Source organism: Henckelia pumila, chromosome 4, assembly GCF_033568475.1.
Source record: "Henckelia pumila isolate YLH828 chromosome 4, ASM3356847v2, whole genome shotgun sequence".
Taxonomy (NCBI): domain Eukaryota; kingdom Viridiplantae; phylum Streptophyta; class Magnoliopsida; order Lamiales; family Gesneriaceae; genus Henckelia; species Henckelia pumila.
The window spans coordinates 29,915,912-29,933,919 of record NC_133123.1 but is presented as its reverse complement, the minus strand read 5'-3'; the positions used below and the strand labels follow the sequence as shown (position 1 = coordinate 29,933,919).

Below are 18,008 nucleotides of genomic sequence, written 5' to 3'. Positions count from 1 at the left end.
TTGCCAAATTTTAGGTCATGGGAACCAGCTCATGGTGATTGTTCCACTGATTTGGCAATCTTATCCCCAAAAACTCCACTTATATTATATTAATTGTACAGTCATTAATTTTAGATTCGCCAAAGGTTCTCCTACTACTTATTTCTGACAAAATTATCATGATCAAAAGTCAAAACTACAAAAAGTTAGTCATAAAAAAATTGCGAATATTATTCCTTGTTAATTTCTTCACGATTTTGATATTCTTATAGTCTCAAATTTTAATTCATTATATATATATATTGCAATTTTAAATTTTTTGACGTAGTGTCAATGTGACGTTGATATAAGTAGTTTATATCGATTTTTATGGACAAAAAATTAAAACTGTCAAAAATTGAAAGATACGAGAGTACGTACGATCGAATTAACTAGTGTTTTTTGATATTGTGTTGATCTGGTGTCAACGTGACACTTAGATAAATAGTGCTATGTCAACATTCACGAAAAAACATGACTAAAACTATTAAAAATTGAAAAATACAAAACTATAATCGTCAATCAAAATTTAATAAAAATAGAATATCAAAATCACTAAGATGCAAATATATATGATCAAAATTATATATGATTTTTATTTATTTTGTTAGATTTTTCAAATAAATACATTCCCAAATCGGCCATCGTAATCATGGCTATTGCGCGCCACAGCTATTTCATAATCACACACAGATATATTAATGACGATAAAAATATATTGCTTAAAATTGTATTTTACGACATATGCACACTTCTCATATAATAAAAAAACATAAGGTTAAACCGGTGAAACACATGTTTATAAAAAAAACATTTTGAATATAATTATATTTGTCAGTAAATAAAATAAGATTTATTTTTTATTTTTTATTTTTTATTTTTTTTTTTTAGAGTAAGATTTATTTTTTTGAAGATACATAAAAATAAGATTTTAAGGAAGCGTGTAAATTATCCCAACGGTGCGTAATTAAGCAAAACGGGAATCACGTTGTTTCGGGGGCAAAAGAGGAATTTAAAAGCTGCACTTCACATGGTCTTGGTCAATTGGAGGGTTATTAAGGTAAAATAAAATATCGGACGAATGTCAAATTTAGGAGGCTGTGGCAGTTCATCAGTGGGGCACGAGGCGACCATGCATCCATGCATGCATGCATGCAAATTCATCCACAAAATCCATACGGAGTCAAGCATAGTATATATTGTTTGAAATTGCATAATATCTTTAATGTATTTTTAAAAGATTTTTTTTTTCAAATAAAGTTAAAAGATAATTTTATAATTTCATGTACAATGTATAATTTAATGTGTAACAAAATATGACACGTAGAATTTTCCATTATAAATGGCGAATCCAAAGAAAAATTAAATATATTCCAACGAAAAATTTTAATTATTATAAGATTAATTTGAGAGAAATCTAATAACCGTCAAGTCTCGTTTTATAAAAAAATATCGATATCTTTGAAATGGATTTGATGTCAAATCCGCTCATCAACACTAGAATAATATATATAATGTCGCGCATAGTACAATTGCATATATTTTTTAATATAATATATACTATATATCACTGGGAATTTTATACTGAAATCAATCTTCAATCAAAGTTTTGGATCTCCCCCAAACTATTATAATCAACACCACTATGACGACTGACGAGAAAACTATGAAAAATATAAAAGCTAAAAAAATATATTTTTTTAAAAAATAATACCAAACATTATCGTAAAAGATCAATTTCATGCCTGGCAATTCAAAAGCTTCGGTTTCTAGGCTTTTCCACGATTCTCTTATATTGCTTATAAGAAAGTAGTGGTATAGAGAGTTCCAAAGCCTTTTATTTTAAATCCATCTTACAGTTAGGATGTTCTAAACCGTCCATTTGTAAAGAATATTTGTGTGATCGATCTTATCATTAGTACAACGAATGTTGTAAAAGGTCGATCTAATGTCATACAATATATTAGATTATATATATTTTTGCGTAAACATAAAAAATCAAACGTGATTCATACTACGTCATTTGTATGAACACGTAGCACAATACCTCGGACGTACATTAGGTGAACTAAGGTAGTGTTTGAGATAATTTATATAAAGCACTTCTTAGCTTTTTTTTGATAAAATTTTGAAATTTTGTTAAAAAAAATTGAAAAATGCTTTCTAAAAATTTTCTCAAACACTACCTAAATCTCAGCAGCAAGTGCCAGTGTTGACCGATTTAAATTTTGGGCTACGAGGCTAGTGAAACTTGAAGCCAATGATCATCGGTGAACTTGATACACACAAATTTTCGAGTAGATTTGCAAAGATACGTGTCAACGTTGAGTCCAATTTTTATAACTAATTTTTATTTTAGTAATGGTTTTTTAAAATATTATTTTAAACAATATTCGATTTTTACGATGGAGAAAGTTCGGGCCAGTTGGATGGTAATGTGGACGTGATTAAATAGGGGCATTTGTCTCCAAATGAAAGTGGGTCTCTTACATTTGGTTTCTTGAAAATAAAATTTATAGGAAACAATGAATTAGGGATCAGAAAGCTGTATGATTGGGAATATATATACGAAATGGGCACGAAATTTACGGCTTACGAAGACATTTAGGTGTGGTCCTATAATTAATATAATCAAGCGATGATTTCTTAACCAACGTTTAAAATGACTGAAACAATCGCTAGTTTATTGATTCAACCACGTATTTTTCAAGTTCATGAACACGTAAAATTATAAGTTGTTTGATAATGATATTGTTCGTGTCGACGTGTCATGTCATGCTACTTAATTAGGTTGTAATATCTTGGAAAATTTGCTAAATTGGTTAGCCAAGTGATCATGTTTTCCATTTTCGCTATTAACTTGCAAGAATTGGGTCTTCTTAGAACAATTGTGGAGTTTTTTAAAGCTCCCACGGGACACAATAGAAAGAGCTTCTCTCATCTTGATCTAACGAAAATTAAGGTGTTCTTGATTTCAAGAACGTTCTTTTTTTTCTTTTTTTTTTGTTATTTACTTTTTATTAGTAAATTATTAAATACGATGAATTTTAACATTTGGAAATTTTTATTTTTTAAAAAATTAATTATTAAATTAAATATTATGAATTTTAGTCTTTTAGACAATTTCAATTTTGTTTTTGTTTTTGTTTTTTAACCGTTGCATTTTTTAATATATATATATATTTCAATTAATAAAAATTATATTTATTTTTTTATTAAATATAATTAATGGATATTAATACATCTATGATAAATTACCTATACATGAATATATAAAATATAGAAATTAATAGTGTCAGTACTATTAGTTAATGATGCGTCCCATTAAATAATAATTGAGATATTTAAACTAAGTGTGAAGTCCATAAAAAAGTAGTATGAGGTTTTTGTCATAGTGGAAATTTAATAAGATTTTTTTTTTATTTTGTGGAATGGAGACTATAATAGAGTGGTTGTGTAGGTTTTACTTGTGGATTCTCTTAGTGGTGTAAATTTTTTTAAAATAATTTTTAGTTATATTTCGTTGAATACTGGTGTGTTAAAAAAAAATTATTTGTGTTCATTATTACATCAGCACTCTCGCGAAATAAAAATTAAAACCAACCAAATAACCAAAACAGAAAACATAATGAATCTAAGAAACTAAAATGATTATTTTCCGAAATATTTGCTTGTTAAGAAAAAGACATCTATGGACAAGAGCACAATATTTAGAAAAAGCTAATTGAATCTATTTAATTTGTACGAGTACATCCAAGAAATTGCAATTATCAGATATATATTTTTCAAATATAAATATTTAACACCCCAAGAATTTTACTGGAATGGGTTAAAAGAAAAGTGTATCTGAAAGAATATATTCGGCGTTGGATAATTTTATTCGTTGTTCCATTTTCCATATCTAGAATTACAAATTACAATATATAAATGTGATACATGTTTTTTCCACGAAAAACATGCTTTGACTTTGACTTTTTACTACCAATAATAAAAAGGGAAAGGAAATTTTCCGAAAGAAAAGGAATCACACTAGCCAACGAATCTTTCTTTAATTTCTTAATCCGCACTCAACCACAAAGGGTAAATTCGTCAATCAAGTAATTATGGCCCAATTAAACAGAGGACAATAGCGTAATTACACGACGTCGCGTTCGCTCCACACGCTTCTTTCGTTTCCCTATTTATAAGGAGTCCTCTTGGCATATCAATCCCCATTGATTCGCTCCTCCGAGTTCCGCAAACACACAAATACTCTCCCATTTTCGATAATTGTTTGTTGGGTTCTCGATTTTTGATTCTGGGTTGGCTTTTTGATCATTCAGATTTGTTGGTTTGGATTTCGAAAGTGTTTTCTTTATGTTTATTCTTTGTTAATTTGTTTTTTTAGATTCTTTTTGTTTGTTTGTGCGGTGCATGAGATGATTTTTTGATTTGGTTTTAATTTAATTTGCAGATTTGATATTTGAAGATTACGGAGAGAAAATAGGTGATCTTCGGCCATTGTTGGATACATCGTCTCTGGTTAGTTGCTGCATCTCGTTTCCTTCTCGTTGCTTTTGTTGTTTCCCCGGTGAATGATGATAGATCTGTCGATTTAATGTCGTATTCATGGGTTGTTGGAGTGGAATCCGCTTGTTGGTTTACACAATTTCTTGTTTTCTCCGGCACCTAAATTTCGTTCCCAACGTTTAATCTTCCGTATATTTATATATCCTGCGCTTATTTTTTTTTAAAAATAAATCTTATCTTGCGCTTTTTAATTATTCCATGGTTTTGCTGGAATTCTGTGCTATTAATACCGTTTCGGATCTTGCTTTTGTTTTGTATTTGTATTTGTATTGCTTTTACGTGGTTTTGAATCTCGTTTGTTATCCTTCAGCCAGGAAAGACTGAATGTTTTAATGGAGTTAAAGGGTGGTAAAAAGAAGTCCAGTAATAGTAAATCATTATTCTACGAAGCCCCCCTCGGTTACAGCATTGAAGACGTACGCCCCAACGGTGGAATCAAGAAATTCAGATCTGCTGCATACTCCAACGTGAGTTTCACCTTCTGAACAATCTGATTTTGTTTCATTTTAATGGATTCAAACATTAACAATCTGGGCTTTCTTTGTTGCAGTGCGCTCGGAAGCCATCCTGAGACGAACCAAGTTTTCCTCTTTTTAACAGAAGAATAGTGTCTTAACTCTCTGCTCTCTCTTTTCCCTTCTCCCTTCCTCATTCATTTGAAAGCTTCATTCTTTTCTCTCTAGTCCAAATGACTTCACCAATCTCCCCAATCGGATTCGAAGGTTATGAGAAGAGGCTCGAGATTTCCTTCTCGGAGCCTGGCCTATTTGCTGATCCTGGAGGCCGTGGCCTTCGATCTCTGTCCAAATCCCAACTGGATGAAATTTTAGACCCAGCTCAATGCACCATTGTGTCTTCACTTAAGAATGAGGAAGTGGACTCCTATGTTCTATCAGAATCAAGCCTCTTTGTGTACCCTTACAAGATTATACTCAAAACCTGTGGGACTACCAAACTGCTGCTTTCTATCCCACCTGTCCTTAAGCTGGATGGTATGCTTGGTCTTTCTGTGAGTTCCGTAAGATACACTCGTGGGAGCTTCATTTTTCCTGGCGCCCAGCCGTTTCCGCACCGTAGCTTTTCCGAAGAAGTTGCTGTTCTCGACGATCATTTTAGCAAACTTGGACTGAGTAGCAAGGCCTATGTTATGGGTGATTCTGATGACAATGAGAAATGGCACGTTTACTCTGCTTGTGCCAATGGGACTAGCTGTTTGAGCCCTGTTTACACTCTAGAGATGTGCATGACGAATTTGGACCAAAAGAAGGCTTCTGTGTTTTTCAAGAACCAGTCGAGCTCGGCATCTGCTATGACTGAAGTGTCTGGAATTAGAGAAATCCTTCCGCATTCTGAGATATGTGATTTCGAATTTGATCCCTGTGGTTACTCAATGAACGCTATAGAAGGCGGCGCAATCTCTACCATTCACGTCACACCAGAAGACGGTTTCAGTTACGCGAGTTTTGAAGCAGTTGGCTACGATTTTAATCAAGAAAATTTGTCTCTACTGCTGGAGAGGGTGTTGTCTTGCTTCCAGCCAGCGAAGTTTTCTGTGGCTTTGCATTCTTCCGTTCCTCTTGCAAAGGACCTCGATTCTGAATTCACTCTATGCATGAAGGGCTATGCATGTGGAGAACGAAACTGCGAAGCACTTGGCGATGGAGGATCCATAATGTACAGCAGCTTCACTAGTTCGAGGGGTTGTGGGTCGCCTGTGTCGATTCTCCAATCATGTTGGAGCGAGAGCGAGGATGAGGAAGTTGAGAAGAAGAAATAATCTTAATTTTTTTGTTAGATTTGGTTTTAAACTTGAACAATTGCTATATGTTTCTTGATTGTTGTTTTGTATTTTGAGTTTGAATTTTGGAGTATGAATAAAATTTATTGCTTGTGTTTTCTCATTCCCATACTACCACCACTGTCTTTTATTGAGACCAATAAAGAAGGTTTTTTAAAGATTTGAACACGTTCCATTCGGCGCCATAAAATATTTCCAATGAGGAATTTGTACGCATAAAAACGGCCACTTGTCTTTCATTGCCTTTTTTACGGTGCTTCGATGCGTGAGAATTAGAATAGGATTCCATCCCAGAGGCATAGTGATTAATGGAGCCAAAAGTAGAATGGGCGGCCACCTACAATTTTATATATTAGATTAGAAAAGTAGATTTTTGGACCAAAGGACTATCTTGATGCCGGTACAAGGACATTTCTAGGCTAACGACTCGACATGTTTTGGATTTTAATATAGCCTTCCTTCGCCTGTTTATTTAAACTAGTAAAAGCATGTGCAATTTACGTGAAAACATATTTTATTATTGATAAGCATTGTTAAATAAATAAGTTGAGATAAGAATAAATAAACGTACTATTAATTAATAATTTGCGTGGTATTTTAATAAATATTAAAATTCAATTTATATATTATGTTTAACATATATTATAAGATAATGAGTGTGAACAATTTTGTTCAAAAAGTTTATATATTACAAATTGAATTGAATTGATTGTTGTTAGAAAATAATAAATGTAATAAATATAATAATTTTGTATAAATTAGACATTGAGAAAAATATATAATTTGAAATCATTACATATTTGATAAATAATATTTAAGAAAAAAAATATAACTTAGTGTTGAAAAATCATTTTACTATTGCTTATTATGAAAAAAAAAAAAGATAATGCATTCTAAATCTTAAATTAAATTATATCGTCTTTTCTTCCTTTATATAATCACTTCTTTTTTTTTCACGATTTTTTCATTTGTCTTCGTTTTTATTCTTTAAAAAACCAATTTTTCATCATCTTCAATAATAATTCTTGTGATGTTGTCTACATCAATTATTATTTGTATTTTTATATATTTATTCTTTGATTCTTTTGTTGTATAACATTTTTTTTTATGCTAAAAATAATTATTTACAAGAGTATAAATAATTTTATTTTCTCAAATCTTCATTATTGTATTATTGTATTCTATTATTAGTAAATTGATATCGTTAATGATCGATGATGTTATTGGACGTTCTCTTTTATTTTAAATTTTTCGTTATTCTATAGCTATATTAACTTTTTAAAACAATATATTATCAATAAATCATGCACTTAGCTTGTAGATATAATGTTTAATATAGTTTTACCTTGACATAATATTGATATTGAAACTTATGCAATTATTACAACTCACGTTTTTCATCATTTTGTGATTAATGTCGAGCAATTATGACATGATTCGTACCATTAATTTGTCTTATTTTCTTTATGTTGTATGTATACTCTGGATCGATATAATTTATTTTGTGTTTGTTAATAAGTGAGATAAATTAATCAAATTAAATAAATATAATAACATAGATAGTGCATTCTAAACCTTAATTTAGATTATTAATAAATATTTTTTCCTTTATATGTAGGAATTTTCTTTTTTTCACGAATTTTTTTTCCATTTACCATGTGTTATTTCTTCTCTATTCAAACATCAATATTCTCATCATCTTTAATTAATAGCAATTCTTGTGGTGAGTTTGGCCAAACCCAAAGACCTACCTGAACTTGCTTGTGGACCCATTTGGGCGACTTTAAACTCGTCTTGTCGGGACAGGTTTAATACGGGTCGGGATGAGTTTATACTCAACCCACTCTCATCCCTTTATTGAAGTGTTTTTGTTCTTTAAATAAAATAGGTTTTATTAATAATTGGTAATAATATATAACTATTACATGTGAAATCAATATAATCTTTAACAATGCAACTAATAAAAATATTTTCAATGTTTTTATCATTTATGATCATCATTATTCTATATCTACATTAATAGCAATTTAGAATAAGACATTGTCAATAAATAATGTAAGATTATAAATATATATAATGTTAATTTTACTTGGACACGATATTAATATTGAAACATATGTAATTATTTTAACTCGTATTTTTCATTATTTTGTTGATTAATCTTGAGCAACTATGACATGTTTCGTACCATAAATTCGTCTTATTTTCTATCTTATGTATGTATGCTTTGAAGTAATATGTTTTATTATGTATTTTTTAATCATTTGTATTTTTCTATCTTTAATATTTTAGTTTTTTTGGACATACTCTTTTTATTACTAATTTTTTAGAATAATTGAATGCATTACTGAGAATTCAAATAATCGTTCAATACAACATTGTATTACTAAAATCTTTACTTGCAAGAATAACAATAATTTCATCATTCTCAACTGCATTCTAGTATGTAATCTTCTTCTATTACTTGTATGTTAATATTGTTAACGATCAATGTATTTGTTGACATCCTCTTTTTTTTTATAATTTATTGTTTTTTGAAATTTAATAATTTCCTTTTGTTTAAAATGTTTTCGTTGCTGATTTTTTTTTATTGAATTTTAAATGACTTTAATTACAAATGTTAATATCTAATCTCTTATTTCAATCGTTTTGTTTATTTTGAGAATAAATGTATATTATTCTTTATTTGATGTCTGTAAATACTTTTGATATATATTAAAGTGTTATCGACTTGTCGCCCTATACGTAAAACATATTTTATTAATAATTGTTAATCATTATAAATATTTGTAAAAAAAAGTATTAAACATTTATATACTTTGATGATTGATCGGATCGATATAATATTGAACACTGCAATTTAAGATATAATACTTTTGAGAACATTTATTTTCTATATTTACATTAACATTTTAAGATAAAGCATTTCAATAACCCATATGAGCTTATAAAAATAATGTTTAAATGCAGTGTAAAAAAAACACCGGGTTTTAGTGGTCGCACACAAAAAATACTGCACCCTAGGGTGTATGTGATCATTCCTGTGTGTTGGTGTGTTATTTATTTATTATTTTGGATTAAAACTTGACTCCACTTGAATTGATTTATTTGAACACCGGTGTGTAATTTACTTAATATATATATAAATAATGTTTACAAATCTGATATTTTTATATATTTATGAAATCATGATATAATTATTTAACACAATAGGTCATTAAAAAAATTAAAATATATAAGATTTTTTTGGAAAAAATCTGTTAATTCAGTCCACAAAAAAATAATAACCCAGGTTTTTTGGTGTTTCAATATTTTAGAAAACTGGATAGTATTTAATTAAGATAAATATGTTAACTTTATCTACAAAAATTAAAAAAACAAAATATATTTTGGTATTTCAAATTTTTTGGTAACTTGATTCTTATCTAATATGCACACACATATTATCAATTTTGACCTTATCATACTAACTGATTTTACAAAAACATTATCACGAGATTTATCAAGTGTGTACAAACCAAGGACAAACTTGAAAATATACAGTGAAAATCTTTGACTTTGGTTCACACTTTGATAATTGATGTAGATGTAGATAATAATAGATTTATGGATATTAATATTTACATATAATAAAAATATTTATTTACTTTTATGTCTTAACCAAAATGTTTTTTTACTTTATATCCCTATATATTTTTATATGACCTTACTTATAGTGTAAATAAAAGTGTAAAATTTTAATTTCACAATCGTAAAACTTTACCTCTTTTATTCATATTTTCAGATATGTAATAGATAATAGATATATAAAAAATTATTAAATTATAAGAAACACACACGTAGTAGAAACAAAAAAAAAAAAAACAAAATAACTGTGTGAATCATCTCTCGAGTAAATTTAGGTAAATTTTTGATCTGATATGACACATTTAAACACATTATTTTTTAGAAAAAATTTCTTTTTTGGTTCTGCATGTTTTTTATTTTGCGATTTCAGTCCTTTATATTTTCAGATTTCAGTTTTAATCCGCTATCTTTATTTTTTTTGGCAATTTTAGTCCTTTTTCCGACGTAGCGCTCATGTGACACCAATTCAGTGCTGATGTGGAGCTGACTTGTACAGGGCCACGTAAACATTTTTAAATAAAAAATACCGAAATTGCCAAAAATCGGAACATACATGACTAAAACTGAAATATAAAAACATAAAGGACCAAAATCGCAAAGTGACAAATATACAAGACCAAATTTACAGTTTTCCCTATTTTTTATGTCAAACATTATTTTTCATTGCGTGGAGAGGTGTAAATTCTTAAGCAAATGACATCATTAATGGCTTGTGGAGAATATGAAACTCAACGAAGTTTGCAAGGAAAAAATATCATCATGAAGAGCATATTAATCAGCAACGAATGATGGTTAACTATTTGTAATATCTAACTTTAGAAATGGCTTTCTAGGCCCAAGTCTAACAATAAATTTTCCTTTCAGTCCAAGTTTACAGGAATGTACCGGATTCTGTCCAATTATGAAAATCGTTATTTTTGAAATTATATAAAATGTTCAAATGCACTTTTGATAACATTAGATTCCTTCATTAGCTTAACTTTGTAATTTGACTAATTTCTAAAGTAAAATTTAAACATTTTTCTTAATCAAACAGACAAAGCTAGCACATGTCGGTATGTATTTTACTTTAAACTATATATTATGATAATATATATGTGGTATGCAGTGGCGGAGCTACATGATCCCGAAAGGGTGCGATCGCTCCCCCTCAAATTTTAAATTTTTTAGTACTATATATATAGGTAGTGTTTGAGAGAGTTTTTGGAAAACATTCTCAACTTTTCATTAACAAAATTTTCTAAAGATCTCTCAAATAATACCATAATATCTTTTTAAAATACAAATTTTAATTATGCAATCTCCTTCTCAATAACAAAAGAGTCACCTATATTTTAACTACCATGATAAACTTTGAATAAATAGTAGTAAAGACAGATTTGGAGATCACAACGAAATACTGAAAAAATGATCATCTGAACTATCATCATTTGAAAGATTTTATGAAGTGATAGATTTTCAGAGATTTATACAATCGCTTTAACTGAGAGTACACAAATTTGTTGTTATGTATAGCATGTTTTGATCCATCAAATTATTATTTTTACTTATGATAAGAAAAGTTACTTCAATATAATTTGCTCAGTTTTATCATCTGATTTCACTTTAATAGAGTTAACGCATCTTAAACACCGCCATCATACCTTTATTTAAGATATGAAGTAGCAATCAATTTTTTTGATGTTGCAGAAATTAACAAGATTGCTAAAAGATCGTCTAATAGAAAGAAAAACATCATCATTTCATTTGATATATTTACTTTGAAAATAGCATTATTATATATCTGTTGTAACCGCAGTAGAGAGCTTTTTTTGAGTAATGAATATTATTAAAACATCACTTCGTAATCTGTTGAAAAATGATTAAATAATTATTTGGTATCATATGTAGTATTTTCAAATCATGAAATTTGAGAAAATGTATTGTTAAAAATGTTATGAGATTCAAACAGATTCAACACCAAAACCCTTAGTCCCAGATGATCACACAAATTCAAGATTCGATTTAATCTATTCAAGAACACTCACGACACCTTCAATTATCAAGAACTAGAAATCAAATGAGAACAATGCACAAGATATACGTGGTTCAGCTATTTACATAGCCTACATCCACAAGGAGAATAATCACTTCTTATTCCAAAGGATCTCGATCAAAGTTTATAGAAAATCAATCTCACAAACAATTGATCACAAAACGATAAGAAGAATTTACAGAGCTTTTAATAATTCCTCGCTGCCCTTCTTCCCTTTGTGACTGCCTTTCTCTGATATGGATTCCCAATCTCATGTTCTTCCCTTTGTCGATTCTGTTGATTGTTTTGTATGCTTAAAAGTCAAAATCAGTCGTCACTTATCTCGCATCTCATCTCTTTTTATGTAACTGAAGCTCAAGGAGTTCCAACGGCTTTATTTAGCTAAATGGGCTTTCTTGATTTATATTGCAACAGGCTTTTGTTTAACTTGAGTCCCTTGGCCACCGAGACACAAGTATAAATTCTGACTCATTTACTTAATCCAATCATAAGCCCAAGTAGATCAACTTGATTGACACTTAATTCCAACAATCTCCACCTTGTCAACAAGTTGATTACCTCCCATTCTTCAAACTGAAACTAAGTCCTTTCCACCACTCCAACTAAGTCAAGGCAGAGATTGAACTTCAGTTGAGGTAGTGCCTTGGTCAAGGCATCAGCTGGATTTTCTTCAGTCTTTATCTTCAGTAGTTTCACCTCATCTTTTGCAATGACATCCCTTACAAAATGGAGCTTTACATCAATATGTTTAGACCTTTCATGAAAACTTGATGCTTTGATAAGTGTATAGCACTTTGGCTATCACAGTTAACAGTCGTTGTCTCTTGCTTCATGCCAAGCTCATTCACAAATCCTTTCAGCCATATTGCTTCTTTTATAGCTTCTATCACAGCTATATATTCAGCCTTTGTAGTAGATAGTGCTACCACCGATTGAAGCATAGACTTCCAACTCACTGCTGTTCCAAAAGCAGTAAATATGAAACCAGTTTATGACTTTCTTGAGTCTATGTTTCCTGCATAATCAGAGTCAACATAACCTTCGATTGGTATTGTTGCTGCTTCCTTTCTTTTAAACATAAGTCCAATGTTTGCTGAGCCTTTTAAGTATCTCATAATCCACTTTAATGCCTCCCAATGAGCTCTTCTAGAATTTGACATAAATCTTGAAACCACACTAATTTCATGTGCAAGATCTGGCTGTGTACACACCATGCCCTACATGATGCTTCCAACTCCATTTGCATAAGGAACATTCATCATATCCTGTTTTTCTTGCTCACTACTTGGGGATTGATGTGTAGACAGTTTTAAATGTTGCCCCAAAGGAGTGGTTGTTGCCTTTGATTCATCCATATTGAATTTTCTTAGCACCTTGCTAAGATATTCTTCCTGATTCAGAAATAATGTTCCTTTAATCCTGTTTCTGTCAATCTCCATTCCCAATATCTTCTTAGCCTCTCCTAATTCCTTCATCAAATTCAGAGCTGAGTTTCTTATTTAGATCATTTACTGCTCTTTTGTCTTTACTTGCAATAAGCATATCATCTACATATAGTAGAAGGTATGTCATATTGAGACTGTTTTCTGAGTCAAAGTACACGCAGCTGTCATAACTACTCCTGATGTATTTTATCCTTTCCATAAACTCATCGAATTTCCTATACCACTATCGAGGACTCTGCTTGAGACCATATAGAGACCTTTTTAATAAACACACTTTATTCTTGGCTTTGTTATGATGATAGCCCTTTCGTAGCTCCATGAGAATTTTCTCTTCAAGATCACCATGTAGGAAAACTGTCTTGACGTTTAGTTGTTCTAGTTCCATATCTAACTGAGTGACTAAGGCCAGGATCAGCCTTATAGATGAATGCTTGACAACTGGAGAGAAAATTTCATTGAAGTCTAATCCCTCAATCTGTGAATACCCCTTAGCTACTAGTCTGACTTTAAACTTCACTTTCTTTTTAGATGTGGTGTCTTCTTTAATTTTAAACAACCATTTGCATCCATGTATTCTGTCATCCTTCTTCTTCTCAACCAGTTTCCAGGTGTTATTCTTCATAAGTGATTCTAATTCCTCCTTTATGGCATCTTGCCACTGACTTTTGTCCTTGCTGGATATTGCCTCTTCATATGATGTAGGCTCTGAATACTCCACCTTTTCTGCTGTATTCAATGCATAGAAGATCATCTTTGCTTCAGCATATCTTTGAGGAGGCCTTATTTCTCTCCTTTGTCTATCCCGTGCCAACTTATAGTTACTGAGATTATCAGTATGTAGAGGAATGTTCTTGTCCTGAGCTTGATCCTCAGGTTGTTCAGTACTTTGTTCAGATTCTGAGTCTATATTAACTTCGGTGGACTCCACCTCAACTTGTAACTTCTGATTATCCAACTTGATACCTTGAGTATCAGCCTCATTGTTATTATAGGTCATCCTCGACTCATCAAATGTTACATCCCTTGTATTGAAACATCTAGGACCTGTGTTATCTAAATTCCAAACCTTATAGCCTTTCACTCCTTCTGGATATCCTATGAACATACACTTCAAGGCTCTTGGTTCTAGCTTGTCTTGTTTTATGTAAGCATAAGCCAAGCAACCAAATACTTTCAATCTTGAGTAATCTGCTGGTTTTTTGTTCCACATCTCCATAGGAGTCTTGAGATTTAAAGCACTAGATGGAAATCTGTTTATCAGAAAAGTTGTTGTTGCCAAAGCTTCACCCCAGAATGTTTTTGGAAGTCCTGCATTTAATATTAAGCATCTCACCCTTTCTAGAAAGGTTCGGTTCATCCTTTCTGCTACCCCATTCTGTTGTGGTGTCCTTGGTACAGTGAAAATCCCTCTAGCTTTACAAATACTTCACCTTCATGCCTGATTGATTTTCAGTAAGTTGCAACCATTCCTTAAATTTTTCAGCGGTCTCATATTTTGTTTTCAACAGATGTATCCATACCATTCTTGAGTAATCATCAATAATAGACAAGAAATATTGCCTGCCCCCATGTGTATGAGTTTTAGAGGGACCCCAAAGGTCAGCGTGTATGTATTCAAGAGGTTTTGTTGATGAGTGTTGTCCTGAACCAAATGATACCCTCTTGGCTTTTCCTAAGATACAGTAATCACACAGCTCAACCCCTTGGACTTTATCTCCACATAACAGTCCTTGCTTTGATAGTTCTTCCAGTCCTCTTTGTCCAACATGCCCAAGTCTCATATGTCATAGTTTGTCCTTGTCTTGATTCTCTTGTATGATTGCAGTACCTCCAATCACTGTTTTTGCTTGTAGGATGTATAAGGAATTTAATCTTTTTCCTTTCATTACCACCAGTGATCCCTTGGATACCTTCATCACACCATTTTCACATCTGAAAGTGCAACCACTGGCTTCAAGAGTACCTAATGATATTAGGTTCCTTTTTAGTTCAGGAACATACCTAACATTCTTTAGTATTCTTTCTACTCCATCATGCATCTGTAAAGTAATACTCCCTGTTCCCTTTACTCTACATGATTTATCATTACCCAGCATCAATATACCTTGATCTGATTCAGTTAGCCCTTGAAACTAAGATTTTATTGGGCACATGTGGAAGGTACACCCCGAGTCAAGGATCCATTCACCCTTTATACAACTATCTGAGACAATTGCAGCTTCTCCAGTTTGCTCTTTGTTCCTGTCATATGTCTTTTTCTTCTTATTTTCAAGACAATCCCTTTTAAAATGCCCTTCCTTATGGCATAAGAAACACTTGAGCTTAGTTCTACTCTTGGATCTAGATCTGTTTCAGCTGGTATATTGGCTTCTCTTCTCTGATCTGCCCCTAGCTGTTAATCCTTCTCCAAGAATCTCTCCACTGGATAAAAGCTTTCTCTGTAGCTCTTTAGATTGTATAGTTGACTGAACTTCGTCTAGAGTAATAGTTTGCTCTCTACCATATAACATAGCATCTTTGAAGTTTTCATATGATTTTGTCATAGCATTAAGCAGTATAAGGGCTTTATCCTCTTCCTCAAGCTTGACCTCCACATTTTCTAGGTCATCAAGAATCTTTATAAACTCATCAATCTGATCTTGTATATTCTTTCCATCTTGTATTTTAAATGAATACAATCTCTGCTTTAAGTACAACCGATTGGATAGTGATTTTGTCATGTATATGCTTTCTAATTTCATCCACATAGCAGCTGCTGATTTTTCTCTACACACCTCCCTCAAGGGCTTATCTCCTAAGCATAGGATAATAGCACACTGTGCTTTGTCCTGGATTTCATCCTTTTACTTATCATCCAAAGAACTTGACATTTCTTCTTTTGTCTTGAATGCATCAATCCATCCTCGCTGCACCAGAATGGCTCTCATCTTGATTCTCCATAGTGCAAAGTCATTCTTGCCTGTAAACTTTTCGATGTCGTACTTCATTGATCCCATATCATCTACGGTTCCCACGGACGGCGCCACTGTTATGAGATTCAAACAGATTCAACACCAAAACACTTAGTCCCAGATGATCACACAAATTCAAGATTCGATTTAATCTATTCAAGAACACTCACGGAACCTTCAATTCTCAAGAACTATAAATCAAATGAGAACAATGCACAAGATATACGTGGTTCAGCTATTTACATAGCCTACATCCACGAGGAGAATAATCACTTCTTATTCCAAAGGATCTCGATCAAAGTTTACAGAAAATCAATCTCACAAACAATTGATCACAAAATGATAAGAAGAATTTACAGAGCTTTTAATAATTCCTCGCTGCCCTTCTTCCCTTTGTGACTGTCTTTCTCTGATATGGATTCCCAATCTCATGTTCTTCCCTTTGTCGATTCTCTTGATTGTTTTGTATGCTTAAGAGTCAAAAATCAGTCGTCACTTATATCGCATCTCAGCTCTTTTTATGTAACTGAAGCTCAAGGAGTTCCAACGGCTTTATTTAGCTAAATGGGCTTTCTTGATTTATATTGCAACAGACTTTTGTTTAACTTGAGTCCCTTGGCCACCGAGACACAAGTATAAACACTGGCTCATTTACTTAATCCAATCATAAGCCCAGGTAGATCCACTTGATTAACACTTAATTCCAACAAAAAACATATAAAATTAATACATGATATTTATTGTATATTTTTTAAAATCTATTGAATTCGCCCCCTCTAATCGAAAATTCTAGATACGCCACTGAGTGGTATGTACTCAAATATATTGTATTTCACTGATATGTTGAACAAGACACACACGTGCATGATAAGATCTTTTCAACAACAATATTTCCTAGTATATTGCCTTTGAATATATAGATCCTACATTTAGTAACACAATCCCTACAAATTATTATATTCGCAAGACACTTGGCAAACATCCAGCAAGCCCCAGATGCTATAAATACCAGCTCCTACGTTAAATACATACAATTAGCAACAAAATCCCTACGTTAATTATATATCAATCTTTATCGTTCAAACAAGAAAATGGATAATTCACAGAACTTGAGCTACCAAGCCGGCCAGGCCAAGGGCCAGGCACAGGTTTTAGTTACCCTTTATTGTCTCTGTTATAAGTAAAATCGGCATCTGAAATCCGATTAACATTAAAAGTTTGTGTCTGATCATTGCAGGAAAAATGCAACCAGATGATGGACAAGGCTAGTAACGCTGCACAATCTGCCAAGGAAACAGTGCAGGAGGTAATCTTTATGCGACTCGCCCCTTAATTATGTTAAGACGCACCACGAACTATTCTTGATATTTAGACATGGAGACATACAATGATACAAAGGGATTTTATATTTCATTTGTAACTACTCGTGTATGCTAATACGGGTCCGGATATTGTGTCGATAACGTGACGATCTTTTTGTTGATGTTTAGGCTGGACAGCAGGTAAAAGCTAAGGCGCAAGGTGCAGCTGAATCTGTGAAGAATGCAACTGGCATCAATAAGTGA

The 18,008-nt window shown here is 31.8% G+C and overlaps 2 protein-coding genes across 2 annotated transcripts; both read left to right on the top strand.

Moving 5' to 3' along the window:
- The first annotated feature begins 5,143 nt into the window (after nucleotides 1–5,143).
- Nucleotides 5,144–6,488, top strand: LOC140861646 (S-adenosylmethionine decarboxylase proenzyme-like). Its single transcript, XM_073264669.1, has one exon. It carries the CDS (start codon nucleotides 5,276–5,278, stop codon nucleotides 6,362–6,364), a length of 1,089 nt encoding a protein of 362 aa, XP_073120770.1. The 5' UTR covers nucleotides 5,144–5,275; the 3' UTR covers nucleotides 6,365–6,488.
- Nucleotides 6,489–17,534: 11,046 nt separating this feature from the next.
- LOC140867264 (uncharacterized) lies at nucleotides 17,535–18,008 on the top strand. Its single transcript, XM_073272336.1, has 3 exons — nucleotides 17,535–17,591; nucleotides 17,681–17,749; nucleotides 17,934–18,008. The coding sequence occupies exons 1-3, from the start codon at nucleotides 17,535–17,537 to the stop codon at nucleotides 18,006–18,008; spliced, it is 201 nt and encodes a 66-aa protein (XP_073128437.1).